This window comes from Danaus plexippus, chromosome 28 (genome assembly GCF_018135715.1).
Source record: "Danaus plexippus chromosome 28, MEX_DaPlex, whole genome shotgun sequence".
NCBI classification, from domain to species: Eukaryota; Metazoa; Arthropoda; class Insecta; order Lepidoptera; family Nymphalidae; genus Danaus; species Danaus plexippus.
In genome coordinates, this window is record NC_083556.1 from 1,172,884 (window position 1) to 1,193,653 (window position 20,770).

Sequence of the window (20,770 nt, forward strand, 5' to 3'; positions counted from 1 at the left end):
ATAAATAATAACAGCCGTTTTATTATATTATTTACATTTCACTATACCCATAATGATACAACTAAATCACATATATAATACACAACGGGGACGATACTTACATGATTTGATTGAAAATTAAATTAAAAAAAAACGTAGGTAGACAAAAAAATATATAGGAAATATTAATACTACGAGATGTCGAACGAAGAAAATTTACAATAAGAAAGGCAAGAAAGTTAATACTAAGAAAGCCTTTGGCATTTCGATTACAATCTAATTACTATTAATTTGAACTTATAGTCTTATGTATTGGAACTTTTCTTTGGAATTTTCCACTCTATACACATACACGTGTATATACGCGTATGAGTAAAAGCTCTTTCATTATCGACGTATGATATATATAATTATTTCATGTTTTTTCTTACATTTAAATAAATGGATTTGTATAGATTGTTGATATTATATGTACATGATTATGTAGCCTTATCGGGAGATAGCATGGTCCGACTAAAGACACACGAAACCTCTCATCATTCCATGGATTCACCGTGCGGGTGCCGGGTCCATCGTTGCAGGGAGAGGAGCTTCAACAGTGCCTGGACTTACGACCCAGGTGTAGGTTTAAGGGGGCCTATCTAACGCGCGTTAAACGCTCACCTCGACCGTCCAAGCTCCTCTCTCTGCCTAACCAAATTTGAAAAGAACCTACTAGATACTTCTGCTCTATGAATGATAAACTTAAAACTATCTGTGTTGAGTCTGATATTGCAAACCCGTGGTAGGGTTACTGTTTGTACATGTGTGTTTAAAATCAAGCTTCAGTTTCCAAATCGGCCTCTATTTCCTCGGGGCTTCTCAAATCTATGGCGAACTTTTTCTTCATTCGTGGCGGTCTTTCGTCTAGTTCTGGAATTGTGGCAAGAATTTTTCTACATTAATAATAATAGATAAACGGGCTGTATGTGGTTACATTATTCTAAGTTGAGAAATTAACCTTTATATAAACAATGTAATATTGGCATTAATGTTCTATAAATCTGTTATTTTAAGTATCAATTATAAAAATAAAATAGTAAAAAAGAAAAACTAAATGTATTTTGAGTTCTAAAAACAATTTTAAGGTATAAAAATAAGAATTATTCTCCGTACCAGTTGTCGCTTGCATTTCTTTAACTCTTCTAGAGTAATCTTGGAACGCTGCAGCCAATGAATACGTTAGTCTTCTTGCTGCGTTTCTAGAAGAAAAACAATCTAAATTCAAGAAAGCATACTTGCAGGAATAGAAGAATAATACGTCTTAAAAAAGTTAAATTTGTAGTATGAATTTTTATGAAGGATAGTCGAATGAGTATAGTCTAGCTAGTGTTTTAAGTACTACAAAGAACATAAATACTTGGTAGTTTAAAAATATTGCTAGATATATATTAATATAACTAGGCAAGAAGACAATGTAAAGAGTTCTAAGACTTTCGCTAGTTTTATTCATTTAAATGAAACTAATATTTTTCGGATATACTACGCATGCTTTATTTGTTTGTTAAAACTACATACTCCCGACGTTTCCGTTGCTTTTCAGCAACCACATTCACATCTCGCCTGCCCGTCATCACGGTTGCTGAAAAGTTACCGAAACGTCGGGAGTATGTAGTTTTAACAAACAAATAAAAAAGCACGCGTAGTATATCCGAAAAAATATTAGTTTCATTTAAAAGTAGACAATATATGAGGTAGTGAAGAATATTTTAAGTAGTATGTGGCTGAGAAAGAAGTTAAATGGTAAGCAGTAAGAACAAACTCCAGCAGTTAAAATTTTACTTGGTAGAAACACTCCATCATCATTCTTATGCGGATAATTCCGTTAGTTTTATGTCAATACTATTTTTTATCGTATTTATCATAAGCCACTACATTGTCATATCATAGTTTATGTGTGGGAAACTTGAAGACATATCGTTTCGTATATAGGTCGCGAGATAAATCTTAAGATAAACATTCTACAGACATTGAAATAAGAATATACATATATATATTAAATATATAAAATTGCACAGTAATTTTTACAAATTATATTAATATTTTAGAGTTTATATTGGGACCTGGACCTGGACCTATAATTATTTGGTCCCAAAAACGCACCGAGAGAATTTTTTTTTGATATATCAGCATATATAATTAATATAAACTTAAAATAGCATACTTAAAATATATTTTGGAAGTTTTTGTTGATTACGAACTTGAATGGGGGATATGGTTACCTGGACTCACAAACGAAGGCATGACATTCGAACGGATTCAGGCCTTTCACGTCAGCGTTGTCCTTGACTATTATCATGGAGAAAACCCTCGTGTACACCAGGTCCTGGACCCCATAAGATATGGACTCTATGTTGAACAGCACAGCCATGTTTTCGTATTCACTCTTCAATGGGTTTAAAGTCTCCAGGTGGACTCCGTCGACAGTGATGGTGAGTTTCACTATTGGAAGGACTTGACCTGCAAGATGTTTTTCTTTGGTGAGTTTCTTGGACAACTATATATACATGGACAATTATGTAATCTAAGAAGCGATTGGATTAAGTATTAGATTATTGATAATGTTAGAAGGATTTGGACTGTCATTAAAAATGAAAAGTGCATAGATTATAGAAATAGTCCTGATTTCAGTGGTTTGAAATCGCGATATTTATTTTTGTGGCTAACTCATGGTTTAATATAAAATTAGTACACAGAATAAAATGTATCAACTGTATGAAGCAGTTTCTTTATCCTGTATGAATTCACTTCACTTCACTTCAACTTCAAAGACAATTTTCGTTGAACCTAAACTTCAAAATGGGTGTACGTCCTCTTAAAGCTTAGATTTAATTATCTTTATTTTCCAGTTGGTCATATAAAATAACAACAAAAGTACGGTTGATCACTTATTTATTTACCAATAAAGCCTCCTAAGTTATAAATTATAATGAACATAGGTATATACTTAATTGTATGTTATTTGACTTTCAAGACATAGAAAAATAAGTACCTTTATTGCAAGAAATTACCTATCTATTCATTAACATAAAGTTTTTAGTGATTTTTATTTAATTCACCAAATAATTAATTCTTAGTGAGTCATAAAGTAAAGTCGGTTTATTAAGTAAGTATATTTTATATTTTAATACCTGGTGGTAGAGCTTTTGCAGCAGCTACCATCAAATCCACTGGCTTCCTCGTGTGCTTTATCCCCCACAAGCCTCTGGCATCGCTCTGACCCAGGTATTTGACCTGGAAGTAGAAAAAATCATATTTAAATCTAAATTATTAAACGAAAATATTTTTCGTATATAATATATTAATTATTTTTATTTTATTTTAATGAGGCGGTAAATAAATTTTCACAAAACAATTGTTGTGCATTATTTTTTTACTATATGTTTATTTATTGTTACTTAATTAGTGGTATGCGTTGATTATTGTTAAGATGTAACTATTGTCTGGATTAAGTAAATACATATATTAGTCTTATATATATATATATATATATATACTAAAGTGTAAGTTAAAATATAACTATGAGCATTACGGTAACCAGAATCCAAACAGACCAACAAATTACGATGACGTCTGTCTTTAGACAGATAAATAATATATATAAAAATGTAATTAAAAAAAAAGCAATCAAAGTGTTTCAATATATTAATATTTATATAAAATAAAAAATAAACTTAACGTATCAAGCATCGAAGTGAAATAATTCTAACAAAGTCATTGTGAATCCATAAACACCGGATATGATCGTTTTAATATGGCGGCCGTATGATGTGAAAGTTACGTTAAAATTCAACCATGGGTATGTTGAAATTATTTAACTGCTAGTGATTTACTAAGAAACTTTTAGTTTAGTTACATTGTCTTTAAAAAATATTTTGAATGAGATTAAAACGATATATAAATATTTAATGCTGTCATTATTAGATTAGGACGTTATTTGGGACTGTCATTATGACATACATAGTCTGCCGAGGGGTTTGCCTTGTTAAGAATATTCAATTTCATGTTCTCTTATTAGTATTTATAGTTAAAATCGAACACATTTGTTCCAAAAATACCGAATCTATTGATGTAAATAACTTTTTTAGTCTCTCTTAGTTAGTGGCGCTTCCTTATATATTTCGCACAGTCGTGTGTCGATATTATACTGGACTATGTAGAGATGGTTTTGTGGTAAATAAATAACTTTAGTAATAAGTGAGTTTTGTTTAAGTGCCCCCAATTGTAGAGCCGATTTCAGCATGTAAGAGTCCAGCTATAACAGCATTGAATCCGGTCTACATTGGTCGCGGTGGCAATCTTCGCTATACAACTCTCGACACTCACTGTTAAGAATTTTAGTAACAAAAAGCTTGACTACTTTGAGTAAAGGCTGTATTTTCTTCATAATGGAAAACCTTCTATGTCACCGCTCCTAGGCTCCAAGAGTCGAAGGCTGTCTTCGAAATTAGGGTCTTGGATTTAGAGACGTTGACTACTTTATTCGAGTTTTCTAGAATTAAAACAGTCATGTAAAAGATCTGTTTTTTATGTAAAAGATCTCTTCTTTCCATAGGAAGAAGATCTACATAATTTTTTTCAAACATTAAAATTATTAACATTAAAACATTAACTTTGTGACTATATATTTTTCATTTCAATCAGAACATTAAATAAAAATATAATTCAATATAATTAAGTTTTTAATAATTGAGTACAATATGAAGATTTAAATAAATACTTTTTACGATGAGTGAACATTAGAAACATGTGTGTGTCAATTTGACAGAAACGTAATTAAAAAAAAAAATAACTGTCAGTAATGACAGAACCAAATGTCTTTAATAATATATAAAAAAGAAAGCCGTGTTAATTACACTGTTTATAACTCAAGAACAGCTGTAACGGTTTGGCTGAAAAGTGATTTGGAGGTAGTTTAGAACCAGGAGACTGACATGGGATACTTATCCTGTTCGTCATTCCGACGTGACGTCACACTAGTGACGTAAAACGACAAAGACTAGTTGTCTTTGTCACTATAAAACTATAAAACTATTCTATTTCCGAAGTTCACACGGACAAAGCCGCAGGCAAAAACTAATGAACATTTATAAATCATCTCCTTAATTATTTGTTGCCTATATAATAACATCCACATAATATAAATCACAGGAAACAATTGAAATATCTATGCTCATAGCGTGCAACGTTGTCTATTATAGGCGAGGTCAAATTCTTTGACCCTAATTAAACTGCCATCGAATTAAAACAATTTGACCGACTGCGGTTAAAATCATTTGTTTAACCGTTATGTACAGAAAAGCTGCTATTTATACAATATTTTTAAATACATACATACATAATAATTTCTTTTTGGTAATGATCAATGATGACATATATTTTTCCTTTCTATTTGCCTGTTTATTTACCGCTATATCGAAAGAGTGATCGATTTTGATGCGGTTTGTGTTAGTAGAAAACTGAAGCGTGGATTAACGTCTGGTTTGACTCCAGCCTAATAACATTTATAATGAAGTAATCTTAACTTCAAACCGCTTTTTTTGCGTAACTATAGAACTTAATATATATATATATATATATATAAAGTTCAATAAATATTACGCATAGCTATGAAGTATATGGTTAGTGGTGACGAAACGTTCGAAGTCAGACGTTACGGTCGGTACGTATATATGAGGACAGAGTTGCATTGAAATTGTATATTTGGTGACATAATTAATGTTGTGAAAGTATAAAGTGACCTTACCATGGGTGGCCGTAATGAAAGTAAATACGTACACTTTTATGTTATCGTAAACAAAAATCTAAAACGACGGGTTGAATGTGAATTACTATGTACGTATCCGTGACGCTCGTCATTGTATGTCGTAGCCGCAGAAAGGAAAATAATATAAATGTCCTGGTAATATATCATGCTAATATTATAAATGCATATGATGTACAGATGTTGCGGTTGTTGCTGTTTCATGCTAAAAATGCTTAACGGATTTTGATTAAACTTTACAGTAACGTAGATTAGATAATAGAAGAGTACATAGGATATAATTTAGTCTCTAATTCTATTGATTTCAGGCAATATAGGTGCATTGTGTGTGAAGTCACGTGACAGAAAATAGATGTCGCTGATGATTGCTTAACATATATAGAGCCGGCCAAAAGTTTGAGACCACCCTCATCAAAGAATAAAAATGAAATTAAACTCAAAAAAAAAAAAAATACGAAGCTAGAGGTGTAATTAATAATTAAACATACTTACACATACCTCAAGATAAATAACCCCTGCATAATTTTGAACTATGTTTAGGATCTTTACTTTGTTGGAAAAAAAAAACTACTTCCAATTAATCTTACGCCAGACGGAACGGCATTTTGCTGTAATATTCGTTGATACTGCTCCTTTTTCATAATTCCTTCGACTCGTACCAAATCTCCGGTTCCATAGCCCGAAAAACATCCCCAAACCATAATGGAACCACCACCATGTTTGACGGTTGGCACCACACAGTCTGGCATCATCTTTTCCTCGGCGCTACGTCGAACGAAAATTCGTCTTTTCGATTTTAATATTTCAGATTTGGATTCATTTGTCCAAAGAACTTTTTTAAAGTCTTCTTCAGTTCAGTCTCGATGGGTAAGGGCCCACTGCATCCGTTTCTTTTTGTTTTGTGGCCCAAGTAGTGGTTTTTGACCGGCAACGCGACCAAATAAGTTAGCATCTCTCAATCGTCTTTTTACTGCAGTCAGTGACACAGGTTTAGATCGGGATTTGTTCACTTCTGCGCGGATTTGTGGTGCTGTTAGGCGTCTATTCCGCTTGCTGGTAACGACGATAAATTTATCTTCGCTAGAAGTGGTAGCTCTCGGCCTTCCCGATCGCAAACGATCTCGATAACTGCCAGTATCTGATCTGCCAGTATCTGATCTGTCCTTGTATCTGACTATTGTGTTATGAACACAAGTCTTCGACAACTTAAGTTGAGAGGCAATCGCACGTTCAGATTTGTCTTCGTTGTGTAAAACATCTATGGCACAACGAGTTTCACTGCTAATTTCGCGCATTTTACCTATATTAATGGTTTTACTTTAACAGTGACGAGCTCAGACTAACCGAGATTTAACTTTATAAAAACTCAGGTAAAAAATATGTCTTAGAAAGCTAAAATAATCCTGAATTTCTTTTAACTTGAAACAAAACCAAAATTATTAGTAATGCGCAGCTCATAAAAATATTAAAACGACTCTGCCACCTGGTCCCTGCGCGGCACTCAGTAATGTTTTGTAACAATAGATCTTTATAGCATCATAACTTATAAACATACAAAAATAATGACAATAATTCGTAGTTTAATAACAATAGAATATGCAGGCATTCAAATTAGCTATTTATCATTTGCACTTTGGAAATATTTTGTTGGTGAAGAAGATTTTTTCAAGTGGTCTCAAACTTTTTGCGGGCAGTATATATTGTTTTAGAACACCTTGCACATTTCTCTCTGAGGCTAATTCCATTCGGGAAATGTTGCTGGCAAAACTATTATAATTATATTAGCGTATGAAGAGATGGAACACTAGTATAATGTAAATGAAACTAATATTTTTCGGATTATACTACGCGTATAGTATTTTTCGGCTACCGTGATCTCAGTTGCTGAAAAGTAACCGAAACGTCGGGAGTATGTAGTTTTTGAAATAATAAAATACGCGTAGTAAATCTGAAAAATATTAGTTTCATTTGAATGAATACTCGCGAAAGTCTTAGATCTTATATACGAACCAGTACGGACTGGAAATCGTCAACAAAATACGCCGATTGGAGTACCTCAAGACGAAGAAAGCTAAATTAATTACCGTCTTTGAACTTCCTCTAGAGATGCCGGGATCATGGCATCATACCAACATGTGTCAAAATGTCACCCAAAAAAGACATCAAACACAGCGGCGGGATACTCCACCAGGCAAGTAACCGGTTACTTTGTCATCTCATTAGACAACCATATATTATTATTTATATAACCTTATTAATTATATAACCTTAATATGCATTATATATAATGAATCCCTCCAGTGGAAATAAGTATCACAATGAAGCAGTGATGCAAAAAGCAAACAGTTTCATATAACAAAGTATTTCATCAATAAATTTATTTTTTTTTGTATTTGTGGGTAGTTTATGAGCCTTGGAATGGAGATTTTAGAGCCTAAACCTCTCAGTATTCCTTGGATTCACCATGCGGGTGCCGGGTCCATCGCGTTGCAGGGAGAGGAGCTTCAACAGTGTCTGGAACTTGCGACCCAGGTGTAGGTTTAAGGGGCCTCTGTCTAACGCTCCTTAAACGCTCACCTCTATTAACCAAGCTCCTCTCTCTACGTAACCAAATATGAAACGAACCTGCTAGGGCTGCCTTCGACGCACGTTCCAAGAATGAACTGATGTTAGTTCTTGACAGGCCTAAGTCTTTTAGCAGGTTGTAGAGAGATTTGGCTGTTATACCTCTCTCTCCTACTTCTACCGCGTACAAATTTACAACGAATCTATTCTTAGTGAGTTCATTAGTGAGCTCGTAATACTTGTTGACCTTGATGGCATGGTCTTTGGGGATGTTGGTTTCCTAAGGAACCGTGAGCTCTATTAGTACAACGCGCTTTAAAATTCGCTAATATAAAAATATGTCCGGTCTGGAGGCCGAAGCAGAAATATCCTCTTTATATTGTTTCTCATACGTATCTATCATTATAGAGGCTTGGAATGAAGATTTTAAATTCTATTAACATTAATATTACGTAATTACTGCTTCGTATGCGAAATCAATGGATCAATCATCAGATTTTTTACATAATTAGATGAAAATGATGACTTTTTAAATTTTAGATTGCAGCCTTTTTATTTGAAATAACCTAGACACTGACTGCAGCGCCTTCTGCCTGGCTGACTTGTGAACCATCTGTGGCTCCACACAAATGAATACGATACATATATATATATATATCGTATTCATTTGTATATATATATATCATCATCATCAGCCTGTCGAAGCCGAAGCTGAGCAAAGGCCTCTTCTCACATGGAGGTTAGAGCATTAATCGCCACGCTTGCTCAAGACGGGTTGGCGATTTCAAACTTATAATTTGAAATTATAAGTCTAGGTTTCCTCACGATGTTTTCCTTCACCGTCCGTCAGTGGTGTCTAAATACTCTTAGAAAGTACATATGACTCGGAAAAGATCACATTGGTACTTGTCAGGTTTCGAACCCGCGCTCACGCATGAGAGGCGGGCCTTTAACCTCCAGGCCACCACGACTTTATATATATATATATATATAGATGAATAAAAATAAATATTCCGTTATGTTAGGTTTAAATTGAAATCATATGAGTGAAGAATGCTATGCAATATAATTTGCACCGTGAAAAATTTTTGTATGTCGTTATTTGATTTTTTTTTTAATTAGTGACGTTTTTTCTGTGTGAATTGTCGCCATTTTGTACGCCATATTGTATGTGTGAATGAATAAGGTTAATAAACAGAAACAACAAGTGGTTTTTAGTACAAATATTTGACTTTAATTTAATGTTTTTTTTTTACTGTAGACATATTTAACAGATAAAGGGTTCTTTTATATTTTCGGTCATAAAAAAGAAAAATTAAGACTTTCAACAATGACTTGTTTATTTGGCTTATCAATGGGTAATCAGAAAAAAAAAATCCCGTCCGAAATATTTAATAATTTGTAAATACACCCCCCAATTATGATATTTAAATCTTCTCCGAAATAAATCGGTTTTGTGCGTTCTTTAAAAAAAAGTACAATGTTTTGCGACAAAAAAATTGATCCAGTTTTCGGAGAACATCCGGGACGTTTGGTTTGCCAAGAAAGTTATCAAAGCTTTGATTTGCAGCTAAAGATCTTTTTTTAATATTGTATGCAACGAAAAAGTAAGCAAAAAATATAAAAAAAATGATTTTATTCTTATAATAATTGGATAAATACCAAGAATCAACATTTAGTGTATATATATATCACAACCATCTGTTTTTAAACTCACCTGAAATGACATTGGCAGGTCGTCCACTGTCACCGGACCTTCGTTTTCCGCCATTATTACTATTTTTTTTAATCTTTAAGCAACGTCACGTTCATTGACCCATAGCATCTGAAACAATAGATATAAGACGATATATATATATATATATGTATATATTGTTTGTATTGTATTAAGAATCCTTATAATAATAACTTGATAAGTTTTCAAATCATTTACTTTAACACATTTCAATGTAGGTTTTATTCTGTTATCTTCTATAAAAAAAAAAAAACAAAACGTGTTTTAGGCCTTTTTATGTTTATAAATATAACGTAAATTATAAAAAATATATTTAAAAAACATACTATAAATGACACGTTCGTATTTAGAAATATTGAATTTCTAAAATATTTTGTAATTATTACATAATATAGTAAAAATACGATTTCGTTTTAACTATTTCAAATGAGTAGTGTCTTTATAGCGCGCTCGAAATAAAATATTGGCAGTTTCGTGATACTTTTACACAGCTGATAATATACGAAAAAGTAGTGTTGCATATTTCAGCAACAAAATGAAGGTCAAAGCAAAATAAAACAATACGAAAGTCGGGGAAAAGATTTACAACATTTTCTAGATAAAGTCACTTATTCAAAATTAAATATAATCTAATTGATAATGTGTGGAAAAGATAAGAGCTGATAAGGACTTATGAATAACGTGATACAAATATTTGTTTGTTGTAATTTTGATACGGATTTTATTTCAAACTCTTTGTTGTCAACCCTGACAGAACCATCTTCTCACGGAAGATACATCTATTACAGATGAATTAACTTCGACTGTCGATAGCCCTCCGTATTCCTGACGGTACAATCCCACGCTGTCTTCTCATATTCCCACAGTCCATGACGCTCAAATCTCCTGGAAGCTGCTCCAGGTCCTCGCATGGACGACTTTACTTATCATGAGCTAAGGCCGCAGGTTTGATAACATTTGATATTAACTTGAAGACAACTATGACCTTGGATTCATCCAACGAAGATTCATACTATTCTGAGATAAATTTTTTTTGACCCTCATACTTGGTAGAGACGAGACGAAACCTTTCAGCATTCAATGGATTCACCGTGCGGGTGCCGGGTCTATCATTGCAGGGAGAGGAGCTTCAACAGTGCCTAGGACTTGCGACCCAGGTGTAGGCTTAAGGGGCCCTATCTAACGCGCGTTAAACGCTCACCTCCACAGTCCAAGCTCCTCTCTCTACCTAACCAAATTTAAAAAGAACCTACTAGGGCTGCCTTCGAAGTACGTTCCAAGAATGAATTGATATTAGTTCTGGACAAGCACAAGTCTTTTAGTAGATTGTAGACAGATTTTGCCTATTTACCTCTCGCTCCCACTTCTACCGCGTACAAATCCACGACGAACCTATTTCGAGTGAGTTCGTTAGTGATCTCGTAATATTTATTAATCTTGATGGAACGGTCTTTGGGAATGTTGGTTTTCCAAGGAAATGTAAGCTCTATCATCACAAAGCGCTTTAAACTTCGCTAATACATAAATATGTCTGGTCTGGAGGCCGACGCACAAATATCCTCGGGGATTTTGTATTTTTTCTCATACGTATCCATCATTATAGTCCAATCCGAAGCCGCGTTAAGGATAGAGTAAGGCCTGACGTTTGATTTTGTAGCCCTAGTGCCTTCTCAAAAGTATATTACTTGTCAAAACTAAGAGTTATAGGTTAGCTGATAGGTTTTATTAATTTTGATAATATGGTCATATATGTTTGTTTCAAACAAAATAGAATCGTATATGTTTGTTATTTAAGATTATCAAACGACGTCAACACAATAAGTGTTGACGGACAGAGAGATACATAAAAATTTTACCCTCAAAATAACAAAAAAACACTTAGAACCTCAACTCGTTGCATACATATAAAGATATATATAATATCATATTGATTTTTTACATCTAAGCCGTGATTCATCAGAGCGTAAACAGGGGTTGCAACCCTTAAATGTCAAGTGTAAAACTTTTTTTTTATTCATCGCTATTACCATCTAGTTAATAAGATTAGATTTTTTTGGGAGAAAATTATCACATAGTATTACGAGTATATTTAGTATGTTTGTCTAATACAATGTTATCATTAACTAAACTATAGTGACGTCAGTTTTAAATGGAACTGAACCCGGGACTGGTGGGTAAGGAGTAAAGTATAGGTCCTGTCACCTGTTGCAACGGCCTCTACATATGGCGTCCGAAATAATATTGGGCAGGTGTTACAGAGTAACACAGAGTAAGATATGTTATAACTAATATTATAATCTAAACATTAATAATATAAAGACAGCATTTCCCAAACTGCGCTTTAAATGTTTTGGGAACGAAGTGTATATTTTCATTATCAATTCTTTTTTACATTTTTTTTTTTTTTTGAGAAACAAAGAGTTTTTTCATTTAATTTTTTCTTACGAGCTAAATATTAATACAAAGTTAAGTTGAATTAAATAGGTATATTTGTTTGATGTAATATTTTTTATATAAATATAAATATATATTTTAAGGTATATCCTACTGATATATAAGTGCTAAATTTGTGAGTATCTATCTATGTATGTATGTTTGTTGCTCTTTCTAGCAAAAACTACTTAACGGATTTTGATGAAATTGCACGGAAATGTAGTTTAGATTTAAAAATAAGTTATAGGATATAATTTATAACGAAATTAAATAAATCCACAACAGCAGCAGGTCATAACAGTTGTATCGTGTGTGTCACGTAACCCAGCTGTGTTTGTTCGTTATCATGTCTATTGTTTTAAAAAACTATACACTATACACATACACAGTCTAATCTCAAAATCGTAGCGGACAAAGTCACATGCAAAAACTAGTGCGACATAACTTGAAAATATAATTCAGTGCATTAATATATATATATATCAAATAAAGATACAATCTTATATTTCATTACATAGAAAACATTTTTAATTAACTCCTTTGATAGCTATCAATTATACTAGCTGCTAAATATATAATTATTTTGATACAGATAAAAAATAAATAAAAAAGAGGTCTTATTCTTTTCATAATTTTATTTAATTATGAAATTACCATTATATATAATAAAAAGAGCTCATTTGAATAATAATATTGAGATAAATATGTTATTTATTATATTATAGGATTTTGTTTTTTAGTATTTCATATTGAAAAATATAAAATAACGTACCTATTAGAAATTTCAATTTAATTAAAAAGATCTTATATCTTTTTCTCAGTTAAAATGTTTCAGATATTAAAATCTTATCGCATACAGACTTTATAATTAAACAACACGTTATATCGATTTTAATAAAATCGATTAATTTTAATTCATATCGATTTTTTCATAAAATTCTCATACATGTTAGAGTTTCTGTCAGTTTGAATGTTTAATTGTATTATTAAAAGATAAAAATATATATTGATCTACAATTAATTTAATTTAATTTAATTTATATATATGTATATGTATTTGATAAGATTTCCTTTTACGAAAACAAAATGGCGGTTCGCTTTAAAGCATGACGTCACGATAATGATAAATTATCAGGTGATAGTGTTACTGATAACAAAATATATATAATGTATGGCTTTAACACATCTATGTGCTATGTTTGCGTTGTCTAACTCTGTACGGAGAGTTAGTAGTTACATAAATAAAAGCCTCGCATATATACGTAAGTATGCGAATGAAATAAAGCCTCTCCCTTTGTAGTATTATTACGGCAACTTGTAAAGATAATGTTATAACTATATAATAAATCTTATCACATAATATTAACGTAGTATTGAATTGAAATTGAAAAGAAGTCGTGGTGTCCTGGAGGTTAAAAGCCTGTCTCTCATACGCGAGGGCGCGGGTTCGAAACCTGGCAAGTACCGATGTGATCTTTTCCGAGTCATATGTACTTTCTAAGAGTATTTAGACACCAACAACAGACGGTGAAGGAAAACATCGTGAGGAAACCTGGTCTTATAATTTCGAATTAAAAGATTGAAATCGCCAACCCGTCTTGAGTAAGCGTGGTGATTAATGCTCTAACCTTCTCCATGTGAGAAGAGGCCCTTGCTCAGCAGTGGGCTCCGATAGGCTGATGATGATGATGATGATGATGAGTTTTGATGTGAAACGGGAGACGCTTCGTATATATTGTGACGAGAACTCGGATATAGGTTACGTTTATTTTAACTATATTTAAATATGTTAAATTTAAACCGAATATTTCAATTAATTAACAATTATAATTCATCACTTAACCAATATCCTTACGACAAGTGTACGTCAACTAACTAAATAGATACAGTAACTATCTTTCATTGACATATATAAATTTTGCACTGACTGTATATAAAACTCTGAACTGTCAGTTTCGCTTGATAACGATGATTCTTAATAACCCTATTTAGTATATTTTTTATCATAATTTAACGTAAAATAAAGATTAATAATAATCATCCTTAAAAGATTTTAAAGAAATGAAAAGAAATTTATAGATACGTATAAGGAAATTAATTTGAATATAATTCTGACGATTTAAAAAAAAAAAAAAACAATTGTGTAAATAATTGACAGTTACTTTTAAATCGTATAACAAAAAACACTTAAAGTATATGACATATTTTAAGATGACTGGCCGCCATTTTGTTTTTAACAAGAACATCTCAGAGATTGCTCTGAAAACTTATAGAATAGGTCTGTCATAATTGTATATTTAATCATAATTTCACCGGGATGGAATCAGTGGTTTTATTTTTAAATTGAAAATACAGAAACATTCGGTTTTTATTTAAATGAAATTATCTCTAACAAAGATCTGATCCCGTTGTTCGTATACAAAGCCAGATACGATCTGTATTTGAACATGTGAATGAAAAACCTTGAAACTCTCGGTTTGTAGGTTGACGAAGCGATTTCGTACTAAGGACTATAAATTAAACCTATTTTTTCATCTTTCAATACGTATCGCATTAATTAAAAAATGTATTATGTATTATGTTAGTGAAATTATTCTTTCTTCTGTTAAAAAAGTATTAATTTACATAAATTAAATGCTAATAATGTTAATGTAGGTCTGTGTGTCAGATTTTCTTTAGAACTGTCAAATTGTATGGTGTTATATATTTATTGAGCTCATCATAAAAATTTCTCTTATTAATCATTTTCTTAATTAAGATTTCAAATGACTACCAATAAGATTAGTTCGCAATATTTATTCTAAGAAGTATAATATATAATGTTTATAATATATTAAAACGATTTAACTTTATCTTTCATGTTTTCGTTTATGGAAAAATACCTATATTTTATATCGTTAGTTAAAGACGCAACAGGTTTTATATTCGATAACTATTATCGCTCGTAAAAACTTCAGTTTCAGTGTCGAATTGGCTTCCAATTGTAGTACTTGAAAAATGACTCATAACTAGGGTTAAATGAATTTTAGGAGTAAATAAACACTATATATACTCACGAGTCCAAGCAGTCCGTATATGACAACACAAACTCTTTAGTTGAAACCGTTAAAAAAAAAAGAATTAAAAACAAAACCCCGCGTCCACGTTCGGTCGCGTCACAACAGTTCTGAATTCGAAAAACTGTGTTCGAAATCAGAACGTAATAGCCAGTCATGTAGAGCTCTGTTATAGAATGGAAGTACCGTCCTTCCATATGCAACGCTCGAGCAGCGCGGGGAGAGGTAGCTCATAATACAATGGTACATGTTTATGGCTGTGCAAAGGTAATAGAGCGTTTACGGTATGTGAAAACTAACTCTATTAGTATGAAGTTAAGGTGCAATTGAGAATATTTCTATTTACCTATAAGGTTGTAGATTACGTACATGTTAAGGTAACCAAGTGATAAGAGCTACAGCATGTTCATAATAGATATTTTTATATAATCATTTTTGTGAAAATAATCATCCATTATAATATAAATGGAAAATGTTTTAGCATTCCGTGAATTGATTTTTTATATCTTGTTAAATAGTAAAAGGACATAAATTTATTATAAATATTTCTATGTAAATAGGTAAATATATATGCAATGATATAAAAATGGTTGAACTATGGTAATATATAAAACCATAATCATATGAACACAATAAAACCTCCTGTACATGATATGTGTGTGTGCGCCCACCTGTTACACTTTGCATGTGTGAGTAACTGATGCGTAACGAACTGAAGTTTGCTCTGCTTTAGTTCTAGATATGGCGCAGTCGTTTTAAATTAATAAAAATATTGTCATGGTTGTTTATAACAAAAAAAAAAAAATAATTTTTGTTTATTTTACTTAATTTTTCTGTTTATATTATTACTTCCAGAATGATGTTTGTGTGAATTTTGTTTAATCTTATATATATCTACTGTTCTTGTCAGTAACACTCGCTTCAATTTGGTATTTTGAAACATACAACTTGTTTTATCTGTCACAATTTCCAATACTGACGAAACAGAATTTCAGTTTTATTAATAATTGTTGAATTTAATGTATAGCAACACTCGACATACGACATCTACCGTCAATTGTGGTAATCTTTTAATGTATAGCTCTAGTTGTGACGTTTCATTACAAAATTATTATTTATTAATTATTTTTGAATAATTTATTGATAATACAATATTATAAGTTCTCGGAGCTCAGTTTTGAGTTTAGGAAATTTCCTTTTTTGTATACACCGTTTCTTGTGAGTTGATGAGTGATGTTTAAAATTAAATTCTATATTAATTTCACTTTAAAAATTACATTTTATAAAGAAAATTCTTCTTTGGAATTTTCACCCGCTTCCCTTAGAAGATAAATTTTCAATAAACCTTTCTTATCTCATCGTCCTTAATACGAACTTTCAATTTAAAAAAAATCCATTCTTTTTCTTTGATACAAATCTTCATGATTTTGCTGTTTAGATCTTAGTTCTGGGGTTCAATTTGTAGGAGTTTGGTCCGGCTCGACCGGGGAAGTACCACCCTCTCACAGAAGATCGGCGTTTAGTAGTCTATAGTGGTTGCGTTTCGTCAGATGAGTGATAGACCCGGTTGAATTTTCCCTATTCCCACCCTTTCCTGCCATTTTCCTTTTCCCAACCCTCCCTCTTCCTCAACATCCAAGGGTGGCAAGGCATTCGCAACAGAGATGATGCGGATATCCAAGGGGGACGGTCAGTACTGCCCATCAAGTAGGCTGTCTGCTCGTTTGTGACCTTGCACATAAAAAAAAATACTTAAGATATTTCCCTCATTATATGTTTACTTAACAGTCCACTTTTTATTATTTGCCAAAGATGGCGAACAGGCAGGAGGTGGACTTGATGATAAGCGCTCCCCGTCTCACATGGACGCATAACAAATTGAAGAAGGATAAGCGCAATGTATGATTTTATTCAATCGTACCTATTTTAGCAAGCTGGCCTTAATATTTAAATTATTTTAAGAATAATGCTCTGGCACAGACCCTGGGATTAAAATATTACATTCTCTGAGAAATATCCTGCCGTCTAAAATATCTTTCTCAACATAAAAAGCAATCGACCCACTGCAAAAATAATAACTCAAGTCTGTATCCCAGGCAATAATGGTACTAGTAGTCGCCAGGATTTAATGTTTAGTTCTCCGTCAAGGACAAGAAGGCTGGCTGCAACGTCTTTAGGTAAAGAAAAGTGTTAGGATGCGAGTGGAGACCCATTGTCTATAGTCGAAGATGTGTCGCTGAGTAGCATTTAATGTAAATCTATAAGAAAGATGGGAAAGCCGCTGGTTGATTGACTGTCCTCTCAAAAGTAAGGGGCCTTGATCTGAACTACCAAATTCTTTGGGCCAACCTACTAATGTTATTTTCATTGATGTTTTCTTATATGTATTTTTATTTATTTATATTAATTGATTATATTAATATAACGCGAAATTTCTTTAATCACTGATGTCTAAAATTTGTTAAATTTTGTTTAATATATTAACATTTTTTTATTTCCAGTTCAGAAGCGATCCTATACAACTTTACGTTTGTTTTTTTTTTTATAAATAATAATCTTTTAACTATTAATTATTATTAATATAAATTCTATAACACTGGTAAAGTTCAATAATATCTGTCCAAACATTCTTAGAATACCTTTATATTTGTCTGACATCACTTGACCTATTGAATTAAAACTGTGTTAAGTGGAAACTCTACTAAATTAAATATAAAAGAACTGCAAGCTATTGTTTGAAATAAAATTAATTTATGAGATGAAATTTAAAGGAAAAAAAAACTGACTTCAATTATAATCTCTATTGTAAAGTAAAAAAAAAAGTTTAAAAATCGCTGTAATTTTTGAGACAATGGATTATATTAACCATTATCATTTGCTTTATCAAAAATGTATTTTTACACTTTACAATAAAATTGTATGAAAATTTATAAAAAAAAATACAATTATAATAAAGAGCTAAAACAACGTAACATAATATGTTTAACAATGTAGAGTATACTCGAGACGAGCGCATTACACCGGTAGTGCGCGTACATCTCCACGGTTCAGGAGTCGCAGGTTCGATGTCCCGACGCTATTAGTGTCCGAGGTAACTAATTTAATGTTGCTATATAGTACATACTGTCCGCTCTCATTTCAGTAGTATTAGAATAATGAAATAATACTAGTAAGAACGGCCATTATTGTTTTACTTAATGTATGAAACGCTTATTTGAAGATGAAGTTCCAATATATTCTGTGCATGTGTGCATGTGTGCATGCGTGTGTGCGTGTGTTTTAATTTGGTACACTAGAGTCGTGTGGGATCCCAGTGAAACCAAACCATAAGTGCACATACATATATGTATTGACTAATTAAGTTTAAGTATGTAATTTAATGTGATTAAAAATATATATTTTATACACATACAAGACCGAAATACGACATATGGTTAGAGTAATAAAAAATATAGAAATGGTTATTTCTATCTATATATATGTCACGTGCCCATCTATATATATATATATGTGTGTGTGTGTGTGTGTTTTGACATAACAGGCCAAGGTCTATCAGGTTTACTTGTCCCACATAAACATCTCGTCACTCTCCGTTTCTTGGACAGTCAATCTATCAAATTCCTTCACCCGCGGTTCTTCATCGTCACGGTAATTGTGGAGCGTACACTAAACATTTCAGTGACAAAGTTCTGGGAAATAAGTATCGTGTAGTTTATAATTAATTTATTTTCTTTATATATATATAGTACGTGTGTATGTCACTGAATTTCTTAACGGCTGGACCGATTTGAATGATTTTCATGGGTCGCAGCCTCGAGGGTTTCGATTCATACATCAGTCCGCCAGGTGGTGCTGCTATCGGTATGAGGGTGGCCTGGCCAATTAACATCCTGATGCAATTACGCGTAGGCGAATTGTGGATTCCGTGTAGGGAATTACGTATAGGTTTCTCTAATTCCCACGGGATCAAGGCGTGACGGTTGTCTTGTATGAAGTTCTCGTAACCCACTATAGATGTCGCTGCCAGTTGGTTACTATATGTACTGTTTTAAAACGCTTTGTAAATTTCTCTCTTAACTTAACTCTGATGTTCTAGCGGACGAAGTCGCTGGCAAAAACTAGTTAATTATCTGCTTCTCCTAAATCTCCGGCTATTTCCCCTTCATCTTACCACTTGGATGTAGGCAATAATTATTCTTCTTCAGAATAACATGTCCGCAAACTCTCTCTCTATATACATATATATATATATATATATATATATATATATATATGGTTTTAAATAAAATAACAAATCCTCTCTGTATTTATAACACGATGATATGTCAAATGTATTTTATTGCAATATTTGAAGACTTTAAATATTGAAGACTCGAAGCTTAGCTGAAGCTAACAACAGCTGGAGCCTGTAGCAGCTAAAGTATGGTTGCATTAAACGGATCCAGTTCAAAGCTAATCCAGCAGTAAATACATACCTTAAATGAGTTCATTTTTTGTAGCTTTTATATTTGAAGTTTTACCAAGTGGTGTCCATGATAATGGCAGATTTACGTTAATCTCAAGCCGGGTGACTGTTGCAAGCGGATTGATGTACCACAACTTCGCTTGGAGTAGGAGTAGGTGGGGGGATTTCATCCAGTAGGAGTTTGATCCTCCCTTGTCCTACCCAGGAAAAGAGGAGTCATTCGATGATTTTCCCCTTTAAAAAAATAAGACTTACCTTATAATTTAAACTTACGTACATAAATCCAGGTTTTCTCACGATGTTTTCCTTTATTGCCTGTTAGTGGTGTCTAAATACTCTTATAAAGTACATATGACTCGGAAAATTCACATTGGTACTTGCCGGATTCGAACCCACACCCTCGTGCGTCAGGGGCGGGCCTTTAAAGTCTAGGCCACCAGGGCTTAATACGATAATAGATATGATCACAAATCGACGGGACTATATAATAAAAATAGGGAAAAAAACGTCATTGGGACAACAGAAAATAACTGTAAAATTCGGTCTAACGTTATCTCGTATGTAATCACCATTAACCTATAAACTCCATCGAAATCGGCGTAGCCGTTCACTTTTACATGTAACAAATCTCACGGATGCAAGGTCGGATGTTTTCTCACAGTTCTGATGGGTCTATAGTGTGACTGACGAACCGTGATACTTTGTGCCATATATATTTGTATTGTATTCCTAAT

At 32.5% G+C, this 20,770-nt stretch overlaps 1 protein-coding gene and 1 long non-coding RNA gene across 2 annotated transcripts in view; one reads left to right on the forward strand and one right to left on the reverse strand.

Annotated features, from left to right (window-relative positions):
• LOC133319756 (uncharacterized) overlaps positions 1-778 on the forward strand; it is a 56,336-nt gene extending 55,558 nt beyond the window's left edge. The window contains exon 2 of the long non-coding RNA XR_009753270.1: positions 599-778. This is a non-coding gene — a long non-coding RNA (uncharacterized LOC133319756). The remainder of the gene's footprint in view (positions 1-598) is intronic.
• On the reverse strand, positions 9-15,732 carry LOC116776332 (low density lipoprotein receptor adapter protein 1). The gene is made up of 6 exons (XM_032669517.2): positions 15,572-15,732; positions 10,065-10,172; positions 3,150-3,252; positions 2,241-2,478; positions 1,135-1,220; positions 9-891 (listed from the first exon to the last, which is right to left on the reverse strand). Exons 2-6 carry the CDS (start codon positions 10,116-10,118, stop codon positions 797-799), a joined length of 576 nt encoding a protein of 191 aa, XP_032525408.2. The 5' UTR covers positions 10,119-10,172; positions 15,572-15,732; the 3' UTR covers positions 9-796.
• Positions 15,733-20,770: the final 5,038 nt, after the last annotated feature.